General features: G+C 36.1%; 1 protein-coding gene across 6 annotated transcripts in view; it reads left to right on the top strand.

Moving 5' to 3' along the window:
* Positions 1-16536, top strand: part of PAM (peptidylglycine alpha-amidating monooxygenase) — a 409388-nt gene that overhangs the window by 359043 nt on the left and 33809 nt on the right. For all 6 annotated transcript variants that reach the window (XM_036737505.1, XM_036737477.1, XM_036737514.1 and 3 more), the window contains one exon: positions 14798-14914. In XM_036737505.1, coding sequence (XP_036593400.1) covers positions 14798-14914 — 117 coding nt within the window. The remainder of the gene's footprint in view (positions 1-14797; positions 14915-16536) is intronic.

Below are 16536 nucleotides of genomic sequence, written 5' to 3'. Positions count from 1 at the left end.
GACTTCCTACTTTTAAATTATAGGTGCTCTAAGGCTAGGAATTTTTTCTAATCCAAACCTAATAAATGTTACTACACCTTGGAGGGGATCACAAAACTTGTGAAGGATCAATGTATGCATGTAGTTGGTAATTCTTTCCAGCGACCCTGGTCAAAGCTCAATTTAATATATAAGCTAGTAGCAATAACCACTAATCTGGTCTCTACCTTAGCCCACTGCCACATGATACCACGCAAATGTGGTGGTAAGATTTTAAGAACTAGTTAGCCAAATTTGCTCCCCAAAATGTTTAACTAGTATTTCCTTCTGCTTTATCCCTCTCTCGAAAGTGGCTATTTTAAATAACTTCCCCCACTGAAGGTGGAAAATGCGCAGTTCCAGCAGAGCATCATGAAATTTTAAAGAAACCTTTTATCTGCCAGAGCATTAGTACAGCATGGCAGCTATAGCTCTTTAAAGTTTAAATGCCTCCCAGCAGAGATTAAACAGATCTTTCCACAGGAGCAGCTGTTCCTGGGTCCCTTACTTGAAATAATCACAGATGCTTGGGATTATATCTTAAAGGAACCGCCCTATCCACCTGGTTACCCAATGGACTGGCCCTGTACTTTTACATGATCTAGGAATCTGGGTGATCCAAGACTGCTTTAGATCATCAAGAGCCCTATTATAACTTTTTCCATCTCATTCTTAAAACCTAGGGCATGTCTTAGACATGAGAGAATCATAGCATTCAGGCTGGAAAAGACCTGGAAGACCATCTAGTCCAGGGCTGTCCAAAATGTGCCCTGAAGTGTGATTTATGCGGCATAGAAATTTACATAAATGCTTTAGTAGACGAAGCCAAGCTACCTCAGAGCTTTCACTAAAATGGCAAATCAAAATATATTGTCTGTTGTTTCAATCAAAACCTAAGGTTGAACAGCCCTGATCTAGTCTAACCCCTTCATTTTACAGTCAAGGAAGCTGAAGCTTAGGGAGGTTGAGTGAACAAGGTCAAACAGGTAGTTAAGGGTCAAGAAGTGGGATTTGAATGCATATCCTTTGACTCCAGAACTACAGTACTTTTTATTATACCATACTATTATCTAGTACAACCTCCCTTCTCCCTATCTACAATATTCCTAATGGTGTTCCTGTTCCTTTTTGAAAATGCCCAGTGACAGGGACTTCATTGCTATTCAAGGAAGCCCATTGAATTGTTAGAGTTACCTATTTAAGTGTTTTTCCTTACATTCAACCAAAATGTGTTCCCTGGTAACTTTTACCAATTGGTTATCATTCTACCCAGTATAGAAACACAGAATATTTGAAGATATCCAATATATATATCTACTTGATTCTTCTTCAGACTAAGCACTTCCAGTATCCTCAACTATCCTCATAATCCTCTGACATGAATTGCAGATCCTTTACCACTCTAGCGGCTTTCTCCTAGATAGTCTTGGGTTTGTCAATGTGGTGCCTAGAACTAACACAATAATATGGTGTAGGCATGCTTTTAATTCCTATGTTAAGGAGTCTTTACTTACAGTAATACAGCCTAAGAATCCACTAGTGTATGGGGCAGCTACATAATTATATTGGCTTATATTGAACTTTGATAACTGAGCCAATTCTTATGTAATTGATGTTTGAACATAGGGACAGACTTTGTGATGAGTCCCATAAGAAGTCACTGTGGTACAATGAAAAGGCTTCTAACACCAGCCTCTGAGACTAGCGAACCTGGGCTCAGATTCCCTATCTGATGCTTACTCCCTCTGTGACCACAGGCAAGTCTCTTACCCTCCCTGGCCTCAAGATCCTTAACTTTAAAATTAGGGGATTGGACTAGATAGCCTCTAAGGGCTACTCTAGCTAAAAATCTTCTGAATGAGCAGTGGTTTGGAATTAAGGGACCTGGTTCTGAACCCTGACTTTGGTACTACCATTACCTGTGTGAATTTTAGCAAGTCACTTTAAAACTCTAGCCCTCTCTTTCCTTATAGACAAAATTTTAAAAATCAATTAAATTATTTCTGGAGTTTCTTTCAACTCTAAATCTTAATATGCCATAACATCCGAAGTACTACTGTCAGTAATAAGATGGGTCTGCCACAGGGAAGCTACTACCTTAGGTTCAAAGGTATTCTGTGGTCCCACACTAACAGGACTGTGGCTAACAAGCACATACTTTATTCAAGGCAAAGTCGTTTGCTAAAATTGCATAGTAAGAACGGTAGCAACAAAACCCTTCCCCACCAATGTACACTCAAACCTGAGATGCAGTCTCCCACAATTAATTGAGAAGAATGATCACAAATTTAGAGTACCCCGGTATTGTGGGACACATATATAGAACACAATTTGTCATGGCAACTCATTCTTCTATGAATTGAACTCTATAGGAGCTCAGAAAGTGCTTCTGTGTATGCATCCTTTCTCTTCTTGGGTATCCTGATATGGCTCTCCTGCCCATCTGACCCATCTCAGATGACTGGGTCCCACCTGGACTCACTGGTTCTGCTCCTTTCCAAAGTTTTCCTATTAGCTATCTGAGCTAATTCTCCCTTGAATCCATTGTTGGCTTTTTTCTCTCCTGCCAAAAGTCACAAACTTTTAAGCTACTTCCAGCCTTGAATTTTACCACAGATTCCTCTCTATGTCCATATATGTTTCCCCAGTGGGCATTTCTGCTCCCTGCTAGATTCTGTGTCTCATGATAGGCAAGTAGCTCCATGGCAAGACAACAGTGCCGGTAGAGGAGAGGAGAGGAAATGCTTCTGGTTTTGATCAGCTTTTTCAAGATCTTTTCGAATTCTTACTCTCATCCTCAGTATTAGTTATTCCTCCTAGTTTTGTATTTTCTGCAAATCTGATGAGCATTCTTTTTGGCGTGATTAAAAGGCTGAATAATACAGAGAAAAAGACAGAGCCCTATGACATATCACTATAGATCTCTGTCCATAGTGATATCGATTCTTAGTAAAGACACTTTGAGTGCAGTTGTTCAGACTCAAATCCATGTCTCCACCTTGTTAGGGAAGATCTCTATGAGATTACCAAATGCCTTGTTGAAATCATAGTGCCTTAAATCCACAGAATTCCCCTTGTCTACCAGTGTCATAAATGGATGGAAAAGGAAATGAGGTTAATTAGGCATAGCTTGTTTTTAGTGAGCTGCTTACTTCTTTTCTCAGAGCTCACAAATCATTTACAGCATAATCCTTTCTAGAATTTTGCCAGCTCTGTACATTTTGTGATCGACCTTTTTTTCTCTTTTCTGATAACTGAAACCTTTCCCTTTGCCCAATATTCTGTCTTCCCCCACTCCTTCTTAATGATTCCTTGAGAATTATTACCTACTACTACTTTCACAGGCAGATTGTTGTTTTGGTTTGGTTTCTTAGTACTATGGTAATATAACTTATCTGGTGCCGTAATTTAAACTCGTTTTAAAAGGCTAGGTATACTTTTAACAACTTCTCCACTTCCTTGACCTTCTCTTTTAATAGTTCTCCTTGCTATTTCTCACACACAACACTCCATCTCCCAAATGAGCATTTTCACTAGCTGTCCCTCATGCCTGGTAATCTCTCTCTCTTTATCTCTGCCTCCTGACTTCCTTGGTATCCTTCAGGTTTCAGGTAAAGACCCACCTACTTCAAAGAAACCTTTCCCAATCTCCTTAATGCTAGTGTTGACTCTGAGATCGTGTCTAATTTATCCTATACGTACCTTGTTTGTACAGTTATCTTCCTCACTGGACTCACCTTGAGAGCAGAGACTGTTTTTGTTTTGTTTTTATTTTGGCCTATTTTGTATCCCTAGCATTTCGCACAGTGCCTGGCATGTCATAAATGCTCAATAAACGCTTGGTAGCTTGACTTTACAGTTTGAAGATTATCCTCCTTGGCTGAAAAAACACAACTGCTAGGATTCCAAATGGAGTCCTGAAGAGTCAGACGTGACTGAACAAATCACAAAACATATTCGTTTAGCATTTCAGGATTTGCAAAATGTTTCACTCTCCACAACCCAGGTGGTCCAAGTATAACTATCCTCATGATGTAGATAAGGAATCGAATGTAGGCGACTTGTGACTTTCCCAGGCTTTAAATTCAGGTTTTTGACTTTAGGGCCAGTACTCTTTCCACTACCCCATGCTGTCTCCCAGAAACAACATGGGATTTGAGTTCCATTGTCCTTAAAGAGTGGGCCCGTTCCTTCAATATTCATCCTTGTCTCCCAAACGAAATCCTAAAGTCTCTTGTATTATATATATTTATATATGTGTATATATATATATATATATGTATATATATATATATATAGTGCCCCTCCCCCATTAACATTTGAACTCCTTTCAGGGCATGGGATGTTATTTTTTTTTATCTTGGTATCCCAACCACTTAGCAGAGTATTTCAATAAATAGTTTTTGAATTGAATCAAACCCTTAAAAGAAATCCTTTTTATTTTCTTCAGCATTTTTTGGAAAGTCTTCATTCCTTCTAGGACTCGGGCTCCCTAACATTCTAACAGGTTTCTGACAGTGTTTGCAGTCATTTTTGGATGAGTGCCTTCCCTCCTATCTTTTCTACATATTATTTGAAAATCCGAGCTAAGCAAAACTCCTTGTGCCACCACATTAGTTTCTTTAAATATCTTCCTATTTTCCTTCTTGGAATGCTTCCTGATTTGAATGGTAATTCAGGATTTTTTTTTAGGCCGTCTCATGCCTTTTGGCAGTTTTCCCTTTTATAATCTCTGTCTGGTCTGAGTGTTCATGCCTATTTTATCTAAATTTTTTTAAATCTACTTTCATAAAATCTAGGGAATAGCCTCACTCACTTTTAAAAATCACATTTTAAAAAAATCTTTCTCTGGCTTCTTAACGGCTCTAATTATATCATATTTTACTTCTCTCATAGCCATTATTTATTTTATATTTCTTAATGGATGAAACTGAAGTTGATTTTCTCATAACTCTTTGTTACTCTCCTTTTATTTGACTTTAGTCTTGCTAAAGTCAAAACTTATCCAAGCCAGTTGATTAGCTGCTAATGTGCAAAATCATTATTAGGGAATAAGGTTCTTATAAAATAAATACCTGATGAGTTCTGGGCATTAGGAATTATTAGTTCAGTCTTTTCAGATGAGTGCTTCTTCCAAGAAGCAAATAAAAATTATCAGTTCCTCAGACACCGTATAAAATGCACAAGCACATTGTGACGTCCTGAAAAAAGTTAAGTGGTAGAAATAAAAGGCTCTATGCATTACATAATGCAGGGTAGCTTCTTTAAAACACTAAAATAAGTAGTTTGCTATAGCAACACTGTGATCAGTCCTATTATCTAACACATCCATTTATGAATTGTTCCAGTTACCTTTCTTTGAATCACAGGATCATTTATAATCTGTCCATTTGGCTATCTGGAAGGAAAGATATATTTTATTAATGGTTTTCTTTGGGAGAAAGAGAGCCAGAGAAAGAATGTGAATCTATTTCTTTCTCCATCCCCTGTGTGAATACAACAGAACAGCTGTTCTCTTATACAAAGCTCTAGCTCTTCCAAATGAAAGGATTAGAAATGGCCAGCCAATCAAGAAACTGATTGGCCAAATATCTCTTGATATTTGCCTGCTCAAGCATATAGAAACCCTTATGATGGTTTGTTAAAGGCATAGTAGATATTCTTAATGAGTATTTTGCTCTTATTATATTCCCTTTTCTTCCCTTAAAGCTACATTCTTCTTAAAAATCCTGGGCATGTTAGTGTTTGGTGGTGCTGGAGATAGTAATGTAGCTAGATGATATGCCCATGGCTGGGGTCTGCCATGACTTCTTTCTTATGTCAGATGTAGCAACAGAGATAAATGCCTCCAATCAGTGCATCTGGGGACTTGCATAACCAACTGAAAACATTCACAAATGATTCAGCAAATTAAGAAATCTGACAAAACCTTAGAATACTTAAAGGTAGAAGGATTGGAGAAAGACAAGCACATAACTGCATTACTGGGGAAGGAAGGAGGTTTGTAATAAAATTGCTGGTGGAACAAAGGGATTTAAAGAGGATTATAATAAAAATAGTATAAGTAATGATCATTGTGATGAAGAAGTATAGATTACAAGGGAGAAAACATAAGGTTCTGACATGTGGGATGAACCTCCTAAACACAGCCTCAGATAATGAGCCAAATTAGTACATATTAGACATTTTCTTTGGTTGTAGACAATAAAGAGCAGGATGATTACCATAAAAAGATATTTAACTTATTTATTTTTAAAAATTTCACCAATTCCCAATAATTTCATTCACACTGAGCATAGTTTCAATGAAGAATGGCCTCCGTCTTTTGGGTCTGCGCTTCGATGTCCACAGTCTGACTCCTTTAACCTTAATTTTTCAAGTTATAAACTTTGGAGTTGTTGAATTGTAAGTTAATAACTTGAGCTCCAGTATAAATTAAGTAATGTTTGAATAAGTAAGAAAGTAAGATAGGGAAAAGCATAATTTAACACAGAAAAAAAATTATCTACGTGTACTATACTACGTGTACTGAATGTGAATATTTTGATAAATTAAAAGAACCAAAACAACCCTGAGATTTTACCTCACACCTGGCAAATTAACAAATATGACAAAAGATAGGAATAGTCGAGAGAGGGTTTTAGGAAGACAAATACACAAATACATTGTTGGTGGAACTATAAATTAGTACAATTATTGGAAAGTAGCTTGAATAATAAAATGGCTTGTGCCTATAACCTTTGACTCAGAGATTATACTCCCAGGGATATACCCAGAGGAGATCATTGACAAAAAGAAAGGTTCTGTTTGCACCAACATAATTATAGCAAAACTTTTCACAATAGCATAGTAGAAACAAAGTGGAGGCCCATCAGTTGGAAAATGGTTAAACAAATTGTGGCACATGAATGTGGTGGAATATCATTGTGCTATGATGAATATCATGTGCTAATGATGAAGGCAAAGAAGCATGGAAAGTCAAATGAACTGTTGCGAAATGAAATAAAGAGTCAAGAAAACAATATACACTATGACTTTAAAAAGTAAGTGAAAAGACCATAAACAATAAAAAATAAATGTTCCAAAATTGCTTGGCCCTAAAGAAGAGATATGAAAAAACAATTCCCCTGACTTATTTGCAGATATGGTGGTGGGGGTGGGATTCATAGGTGTGGAACATATACTGTCATTTTTTTTCAGTGTGTGATCAGTTTTGCTGATTTACTTTTCTCCTCTTCCTTTTTCAAAAACATTTGTTTTGGGGATAACTGAGAGAGTTGGAAAAAGGATGAAGGGCAGCATAAAAAAAAGACATAAATGGAAGTCTATTAAAATAAATAAAATGAATTATAGGCTACAACCTAGAGCTAATTATCTCACTGAACTTAATATACTTCATAATTGAAAAAACTGACTGCAAAAGGTGAAAAAGTCAGTAGTCTAGTATTATTTGTCACTATACTAACAAGATTAATTCTGCTTTCTATAGCTTTATGAGCATATGGAAAGGGAAATGGGACCACTGTCCTGATCTAGTGCTAATGGTGGTCAATAATACTGGTTTTATATGCAATAGGCAATACATTACAGAGATAATAAAAATCCAGTATAAACATTATTGTTTTTATTATTTTATTCACATCCCTGAAACAATGTTCCATCTTTTTATTTTTTTTAATGCATTTTATTTTCAATTCATGGAACAAAACAAGCATTTCCATAACATAGTATGATAAAAAAAAGATGATTGCACATGAAACTGCAGATCTATCATGTACAACTTGCTATTCCCTCCAAATATACAAAGTTGTCATGTAAATTTATTTTTTTTCCTTTTTATTTCTTCTCATCCCTGCCCTAAGATGGCTACTATTAGACACAAATAAATATATGTATGCAAAATTATTTTATACATACTTCTGTTTATCAGTTCTTTCTCTGGATGCAGATAGCTTTTCCTTCATGTGTCCTTAACTTTTAATTTGTGTATTTGTAATAATCACAATGTCTTCATTTCTCAAAATTGTTCTTAAAACAATATTGCTATTGTATACAATTTCTCTTGGTTCTGCTCATTTCATTCTTCATCATTTTGTGCAACTCTTTCGTGCCTTTCTAAGATCATCGACTTCATCATTTCTTACAGCACAGTAGCATTCCCTCACAACCATACACCACAACTTATTCAGCCATTCTCCCATTGATGAGGATCCTTGCAATTTCCAGTTCTTTGCCTCCACTTAAGAGAGCTGCTATAAACATCCCATTCCCATTCAAAGTTATCATTACTGTTTGTGAATTTCCCTCTGTCTTATTTTTACTCACTATTTTCTTTCTCAGCCTCTCTTTTTGCCCTATCCCTTGTTACCTTATCTTCTCCCTTCACCCTCCATATTTTTAACAGCAATATGTTTCCAATGATTACTTCAGTAAAGTTAAGAGTCACCCAAAGGGCAATGGAGGATTTATGCTAGTCATGAGGCTGGAGTACATTATCACTGAAGACTTGTGCAAGAGCAGCAACATAAAAGATGTCATCAGAGAGGTGTAGACTTGAAAAGGAAGGTAGCCTAGTTACACATCAAGAACAAGGGATGAACAGGGCACATTCCACTGGTATCCATGCAGTGTCAGGAGTACTAAGGAAGGGTCCCTAGAAGGTTGGGTGGGCCCTCTACAAAGGATTAATGGAAAGGTGGTACAGGTTAAGAAAATGTGGGTGGGTTGCAATTTGCATCATTGGAGAGAGTGCTAAAATACATCAGATCACTGATCTATGAAGTATTAAAAAAATCTATTCACAAATGTGTGTGTATACATATAAAACATGTACAGATGAAGGGATTTAAGAACTAAGAATTTTTTAAGAACAATTTTAGCTTATTTAAATTATTTAGTTTATAAGGTCCTAGACTTCAGAAGAAAACATTTCCACATTATGAAAATCATTATTGCCTATACAAAGCACTTCATTCAAATGCTACTGCATATTTAGAAAGCTAGATAATACATCTAGTTATTTGTTTAGTGAACACATGTGTCTAAGTGATAATGAAAATAAAAGGCATCAGTACATTTATAACCGAACAGGAGTACACAGACATATTTAGATTAAAAATAAATGGTAGGGGTCTCAGTACACTTAAATCATAGGAATAGAAGGAAGGGTTGCCACTGTTATAGAGGAGTATATCAGAATTTTTACCTATGGTAAGGCTGTTTCAAGCCATATAATTAAGTAGAAAGATGCAATGCAACTATTCCTGGTGTTCGTTTAGTCAGGGCTTCAAAATGATGTGAAGATCAGCGTAATACCAGGAGAAGGGGGAGAAAAGAAGAAAGGAAGGAAGGAAGGAAGGGGCAAATGAGAAAAACAGATAAATAGATATTTTTATATAGAGATAGAGAATTTATTTCGATAGAAAATTTACCATGTACCAGGCACTGTGCGAAGAACTGGGAATATTAATACAAGACAATAAGATGGGCCATGCCCTCAAGGAGTTTAGATTCCACTGGGTGAAGCTATACACTAAAGCACAGGTAGCCAAGGGTAGAGGGGGTGGGGCAAGCTTAGTTTGGAGATTTCTCAAGAAGGTGACGTAAGGGCTTGAATCCGGGAAAGATAAGGCAAAACCTCATTCATCTATTGAGCCTATCATGGTTCCAGGTTGAAAATCCAAGGTTTTGGTGGGGAGGATGTGGCAGTGATTTCCAAAGAATGAAGGGTTTGGAGGTGGCCACAAAGATAGAAAGAGCCGGGTAAGAAAGTGTAGCCAGGTTAACCTGGGGTTCTATATATGATTTCCAGGTTTCTCTCCTTGCATATGTGTCAGTTTATCTTTCTAAAATACCTCCCACCTCTGAATGTGTGTGTGTGTGTGTGTGTGTGTGTGTGTGTGTGTGTGTGTGTGTATACACCCAGGGTGTTTCATATATCTCTAGCCCCATTGTTAAGTTTTCCGGAGATCTAGATACCTCTGAGGGGTTAAAAAAAAAAATCAACGAGGTCTTCATAACTTGTAGTACCTTCTGATACCCTGCCTTGGAAAGTGTGCTTGATGGGGATTAGGAGACTAGCAATTAAAAAAAAATCAAATTGAAAATTAGGAAAGATCATTGATAGTTCAGTCAAGTACAACTGTCTCCGGATGAATTGATTAGGATATATTCACTAGTTATCTATTCTTTGAAACTTATTACATGTTCATATTTGGCAGAAGAAAGAAGGCATTATTTTATACTTGTTGCAAACCTATCACTTTTAATTCAGTACCACTATGCAGATTTTTCACAGAGTTTTTCCTTTAATCAATTTCCTATTTCCCTCAAATGATGTCTCAGTGAAAATCTCATACAATCTGTTTCATGATGTATCTGCATGCCATAAAAAATGCATATTTCCTAGATGTCGCTATGTGAGTTTAACTGCCTGATATTACAAGTAAATTATATTGCTTCATTTTTTGCATGACTAAGCTGGATCAATATTGTGTGTTAAAATGAATGCATCATTAATAAGAACTACTTCAGAGATGTAATGTTACCTTTCAGAAAAAAAATACTAGGTAAAGACTAGCAACCAAGAAGCATCAAGTAATTGCTCTCTCTCTCTCTCTCTCTCTCTCTCTCTCTCTGTCTTTCCCTCTCTCTCCATATATGTGTGCGTGTGTGTGTGTGTGATAGGTATATATACACACATATGTGTCTATATAGAGAGATACATGTATATTTTTAATGGCAAGAGAATATAGAGAATATAATTCTAAAGATTTTGTTCTACTGGGAGTATACATAAATCCCCTAAATATATCAAGCAATTAATCAATGGAATTGACAGAACTGATTAATCTTAGCACATTCTTAAATTGAAAAATGAATCTCCAGAAATATTTAATATGCTACTTGGATTTTTTTACTTGCATTTTTCACTAAATGTATTGACAGATTTTTTCACAGTCATGTCTGATGATGGAAGGAAAAAGTTCCATTTTGCCACAAATGAAATCATCATAGACAGAACTCAGTTGACACTAAGAAATTGTCCCCAGTTGGGACAGGGTAAAAAGACTACAATCATATCGAGTTCCATTTCCCTAAATTCTTTATATTCGATAATTTGAGTTTTAATCCACAGGCTACATACAACTATGTTTAATGTATGCTTAGAAGATGCATTTTAACATATGTAATTCTTTTAAAATTAAAATAAGTTAGAATATAAAACTTTAAAGTATAAAAAGTATACTTAAAATATGAGTTTCTATAATTACAACACTTGAAAAGTCACATCAGAGTTTGTACTAAGTTAAAGGAAATATGGAAATGTGTTTTAATTCATTTTTAACATAAAGTTACTCAGGAGTCGGGCAGTACCCTCTTTGGGCCTCAGTTGCCTCCTCTGTACTATGAGAAGGGGTGCCTGATGGCATCCACAGCCCCTTCCTGGCCCACCTCAATGACTCCCTGATGGAGGAAGCTGACCCAGGGCAGGTCAGGAGCTGGAGCTGCAGCTGGTGTAAGGTCTGGCTGGTCGAGAGCCCAGCCTCACTCCAGCGGGGAGAGCCGAGGGGTAGGAGAGTGTGAGCAGCAGCAGCGGGACCCTGGGCCCTCTCCACCAATCTTTCTGCTGAACATATACCAGTGGGGGTCAAAGACAGAAGAAAGGCTTCATATATGCAAAAAACATTAATAACAGCTCTTTTAGTGATAGCAAAGAACTGGAAACAAAGTTGTTACTCATCAGTTGGGAACTGGCTGAACAAACTGATTTATTAACGTAATGGAATGTTACTGTGCAGTGAGAAATGACAAACGTATTCTGAGAATCATAGAAAGATCTGTATGAACTCTTGCAAAAGGAAAAGTGCCAAGAGAACAACATACAGATTGATCACAACAAAAATACAAATAATACAAGAGAACAGATGGAACCCAACAATGTAAATAGAACGCTAAAAGACAGCTGAATTCTAAGTAGTTGTTTAAACAAATCTTGGCCTCAGAAAAGATAATGAAGCATCAGAGAGAGAGCTGACCATGGATTTAGAAGTTTACAGACATTTCTTCACACTGTAACTGTGTTGTCCTATGTTTCTTAACTTCCTACGTTTGTTCCAAGAAGAAGGTTTAATTCTCAGGTTGAAGAGAGCAGAGAAATATCCAGAAATGACTGTTATATAAAAACAAAAAAGATAAATAAAACATTTTTTAAAAATTCTTAGATATTCTACTTTTACCTGTATATTTACCATATTTTCCCCATTTTTTATTTCTATTTTATTGTTTTTTTTCTGTGTAGAGTTTTTTTCATTTTTGAGCAAACTAGTACATCTACCTACAACTACTTCTATTTGTTTAATAACTAAATGTGTATCTGCCCTGTACATTTTAGAGAAATTTATTATTCTTTCATTCTCTAGGTATTATTCTACTTTTTTTCTGTCTGTACTTCATCCTGGATTTAATATGACATATATTGTGAGGTTTGGATCTAATTTTTAAATAAAAAATACTTTATCCCTTTAAAAAACATAAAGTTACTCAATAGGTATTTTTTTGATTCAACTCAGCAAATAATCATTAACCACTTACCACATGTTGGGTGGAGACCCTGTGGCAAACTTATGGGAAGACATTGACAAATTGCACAAAACAGGCAAGAATGGATGAGTTGGAATCTTCATTCTCTGGTAGAAATACCCAAATAAACTAGATTAGAAATCTATCTGAATATTTGTGTCTGTGTAAGACAAATATACTAGGTTCTGGGGATACAAAAACAATTTTTTTAAAGTTCCTGCCATTCAGTTTTCATTATATTAGGGGCATAAACATTTATTCATATGAGTATACACAATTTGAAGAAAAAGAGAACACTGACAATCAAGGAGGTCAGAAACTACTTCCCATAGAGGGTAGTATCTGAGATGAGCCTTGAAAAAAGTGAAGGGGTCTAAGAGTAAGAGCTAAAGAGGAGGTGTATGGAAAGAGGGAGTGTAGGTGAGGAGGATGACAGATGGGAAGAGCCTATGCTAAAGCCCAGAGGCAGGAGATGGATGGCTGATTTCAGAGAGCAGCAAGGAAGCCAGTCAGGGTGGGGAAAATGATAGGAAATAAGTCTGGAAGGAAACGTTGAAGCCAGACTGTGAAAGACTTTAAATGCCCTTGGCACATAAAATACAGCTTATATTTTATCGTGGAGATGATTGGGAGTCACCGAGGCTTCTTAAATGAGAGAGTGGCATGTTTCAACTTGTACTTTAGGAAGATTATTTTGACAAGTCTGTGGAATATAAGGGAGTAGCTAGGGTGTCTCAGTAGATAGAGTGCCAGGCCTGGAGTCAGGAAGACTCATCTTCTTGAGTTCAAATGTAGCCTCAAACGTGTATTATGTGTGTGACCCTGGGCAAGTCACTTAACCTTGTTTGCCTCAGTTTTCTCATCTGTAAAATAAGCTATAGAACGAAATGGCAAACCACTCTAGTATCTTTGCCAAGAAAATCTCAACTGTTGGGCACAACTAATCGGTTAAACAACAACAAAATGGAACATATATGTGTATGTGTGTGTATATATATATGTGTGTGTGTGTGTGTGTATCTATATGTATGTGTGTATATACATATATACACATATCTATGTATAAACACACATACACATATATACATACATACATATATACATACATACGTGTGTGTGTGTGTGTGTGTGTGTGTGTGTGTGTGTGTATGAGAGAGAGAATGGAAGCAGGGGAAACCAGTTAGGAACTGTTGCAATAATCCAGGTGACAAATGATCAGTGTCTGAACTCTCACACTGAGATTTCTGAACTTTGGCCATGTGAGTATGGCCAAAGGAATAGTGGCAGTGTGAATGTTCCCCATTCTGTGCATTCAAGCAAGTTGCTTTTTGTGCCTGAAATGTATTTCTTTAAAGAAAGTGAATCTTTTACTTCCTTTGAGCTCATCTCAGTTGCCACCTCCTCCTTGAAGCTTTATCTGATTTAAAGTACTAAAAATATTTTTTCTGTCCTCAAGTTTTCTTAGAGCACTTTGCATATATCCCGCCTTTAAACCCATCACTTCTAACATTACCTGTGTACGTGTAATATCCTATGTAGCATATAGACTTATATGTGTACACACATACACACACGCTTTGAAGATAGGAATTGTTGTTTATCTTATATCCCCAGCTTTTATCAGGGTGTATTACGCAGTAAGTATGGAATTTAATTGATATACACGCACACATACATATATGTGCATATACATACATGTATATGTAAATTATATATAGTAAGTGTGGAATTTATTTTTATATGTGTATATATATGTATTTATGTATATATATATATATAAAATCAACTAAATTCTACACTAATATATATTATATATCATACACACGTATTATATCATGTTGAATTGATTTTATGTGTATTTATATTTGGAACTTCTGTAAGAATCTTATTTAACATTTTCTTTCTATAATTTTGAAGAATGTGTTGAATTCCTTTGATATATCCTTGTGTTAGATATATTTGTGATTAGTACTATTTAGGGGACCTACTATAAATGAATATATCTGTTATGCACATGATAATAGTGTATCTGTGATCTTTTAAGAAATTAAAACAATCAAGAATATAGATATTAAATGTTATTTTTGAATCCTCTTGACTCTGTAATTAAAATACCTTTTGAATATTATGAATTTTTTAAGTTATCTAGAAGCTTTGAATTATGTATTTATTTCCCATTTTCATGTATTTTATCTAGCTCATTTGACAACGACTTTGTTTACCAACAAAGAGGACTGGGACCAATTGAAGAGGATACGATTCTTGTGATAGACCCAAATAATGCTGCAGTGCTTCAGTCTACTGGGAAGAATTTGTGAGTTTTACTGTTTTGTTATGTTTCCAAGGTTTCTGCTAAGTATAATACACACATGAGATTGAGGGAGTTTGATAGGTAGGATAGGATATCATCAGAAACTTTCTGGAGTTCCCTTGTCTTTACATATCTCCAATCATAAAATGTTGAAACTGGAAAAAGTCCTAGAAAATTCCCAGTCGTAAGATAATCGGTTTAGATCTGGAAAGGACCTCAGAAGCCAGGGGTGTGCTGCATTCAGTCCATACTGTTAAATTCTCAGTATGATCATTCAAATCTCTGAAATGGCAAAAGCTACAAAGCAGGGCTTGATTTATTGTTTTATTGATTGTCTACACTTAAGAAAGTGATGAATAAAAATGTTAATGATGCAAATTAAATTTTAAACTGTATTGTTTTCTGAGAGCACGTTGTTAAACAATATCTAGTCCAATCCTTTATTTTAAGAAATGAGAAAATTGGCCAAGGTAGGACATAGGAACATAGGATCATAAATTTAGAGCTGTAATGGACCTTACTGGACATGAAGTCCAAACCCCTCATTTTACAGATGAGGAAAATGAGACAAAGAGGTGAAGTGATTTTTCCAGGGTCATATACCTAGTGTCCAAGGTGGAATTTGAAATCAAGTCTTCCTGAGTCCAGAGCCAATGGTCTTTCAGCTCCCCAGATGAAGTAAGCTGTCTTATAGATTCTCACAGTTTTCATGGCTGGATAGTAGCAAAGCTGGGAAGAAAAACACAAGTCTCCTGACTTACACAACACTTTTCTCATCACATCGCACTGTCTCCTGAAAAAAACTGGTGCAGTTACATGACCTATGTCCTCTAGATGTCAGGCTATCTTATTAACTTTACCCAAGTGAATCACCTACATCAAAAGTGATAGCGATGGCGATATTCTATTCTAACAGCGCAGATAATAGAGCTTGTTATGGAGCATACAAAAGACTAATCAATTATCTTTAAGAGGAAGGGTCACTTAAGCTAATCCAGTAACTGAAGTGTGAAAATACTTCATTCTCACTCCAAGTTGAAAAGTAAACAAATTGCCTTTTTAGCCTAATTTAATGGCCACAGTGAAATTTGGCTTTGAAAACTATTCCTTATTTTGTCTAAATCCTACACGGCAGGACTTTTGGTAATCTGAACAGAGTTGGCTGATGTTTTTCACCAAGGAGAGGAAATAAAGTGTGGTTCTAAGATATCAGCTTTGACTGCCACAGAATACTCTAGCCTGCCTGCTTAAAAATAGATTTGGCCAACTTCTTAAGACAGGCAGTTATGCAGATTAAAACAAGTGTGAGGTGCCACCACACAGCCATTAGTCTAACAAAGTTAACCAAAAAAAAAAAAAGGAAAATGATAAATGTTGGAGGGGCTGAGGGAAAACAGGTAGATAAATGTACTGTTGGTAGAGTTGTGAACTGGTCCAGCCATTCTGGAAAGCTTATTTGGAACATGCCCTTAAAAGTTACTGAGCTGTGTATATCCTTTAAGCGAGTAATATTGCAGCAATAGTCCTAAAAGATTTTTTTAAAAGAGGAAAAGGACTCTAATGTACAAAAACTGTTATAGCTGTTTTATATCTTTTTGTGATGGCAAAGAATTGTAAACTGAGGG

This window comes from Trichosurus vulpecula, chromosome 1 (assembly GCF_011100635.1).
Source record: "Trichosurus vulpecula isolate mTriVul1 chromosome 1, mTriVul1.pri, whole genome shotgun sequence".
In the NCBI taxonomy this organism is placed as follows: domain Eukaryota; kingdom Metazoa; phylum Chordata; class Mammalia; order Diprotodontia; family Phalangeridae; genus Trichosurus; species Trichosurus vulpecula.
The sequence above is the reverse complement of the archived record's forward strand: the minus strand, read 5'-3'. Positions and strand labels throughout refer to the sequence as shown.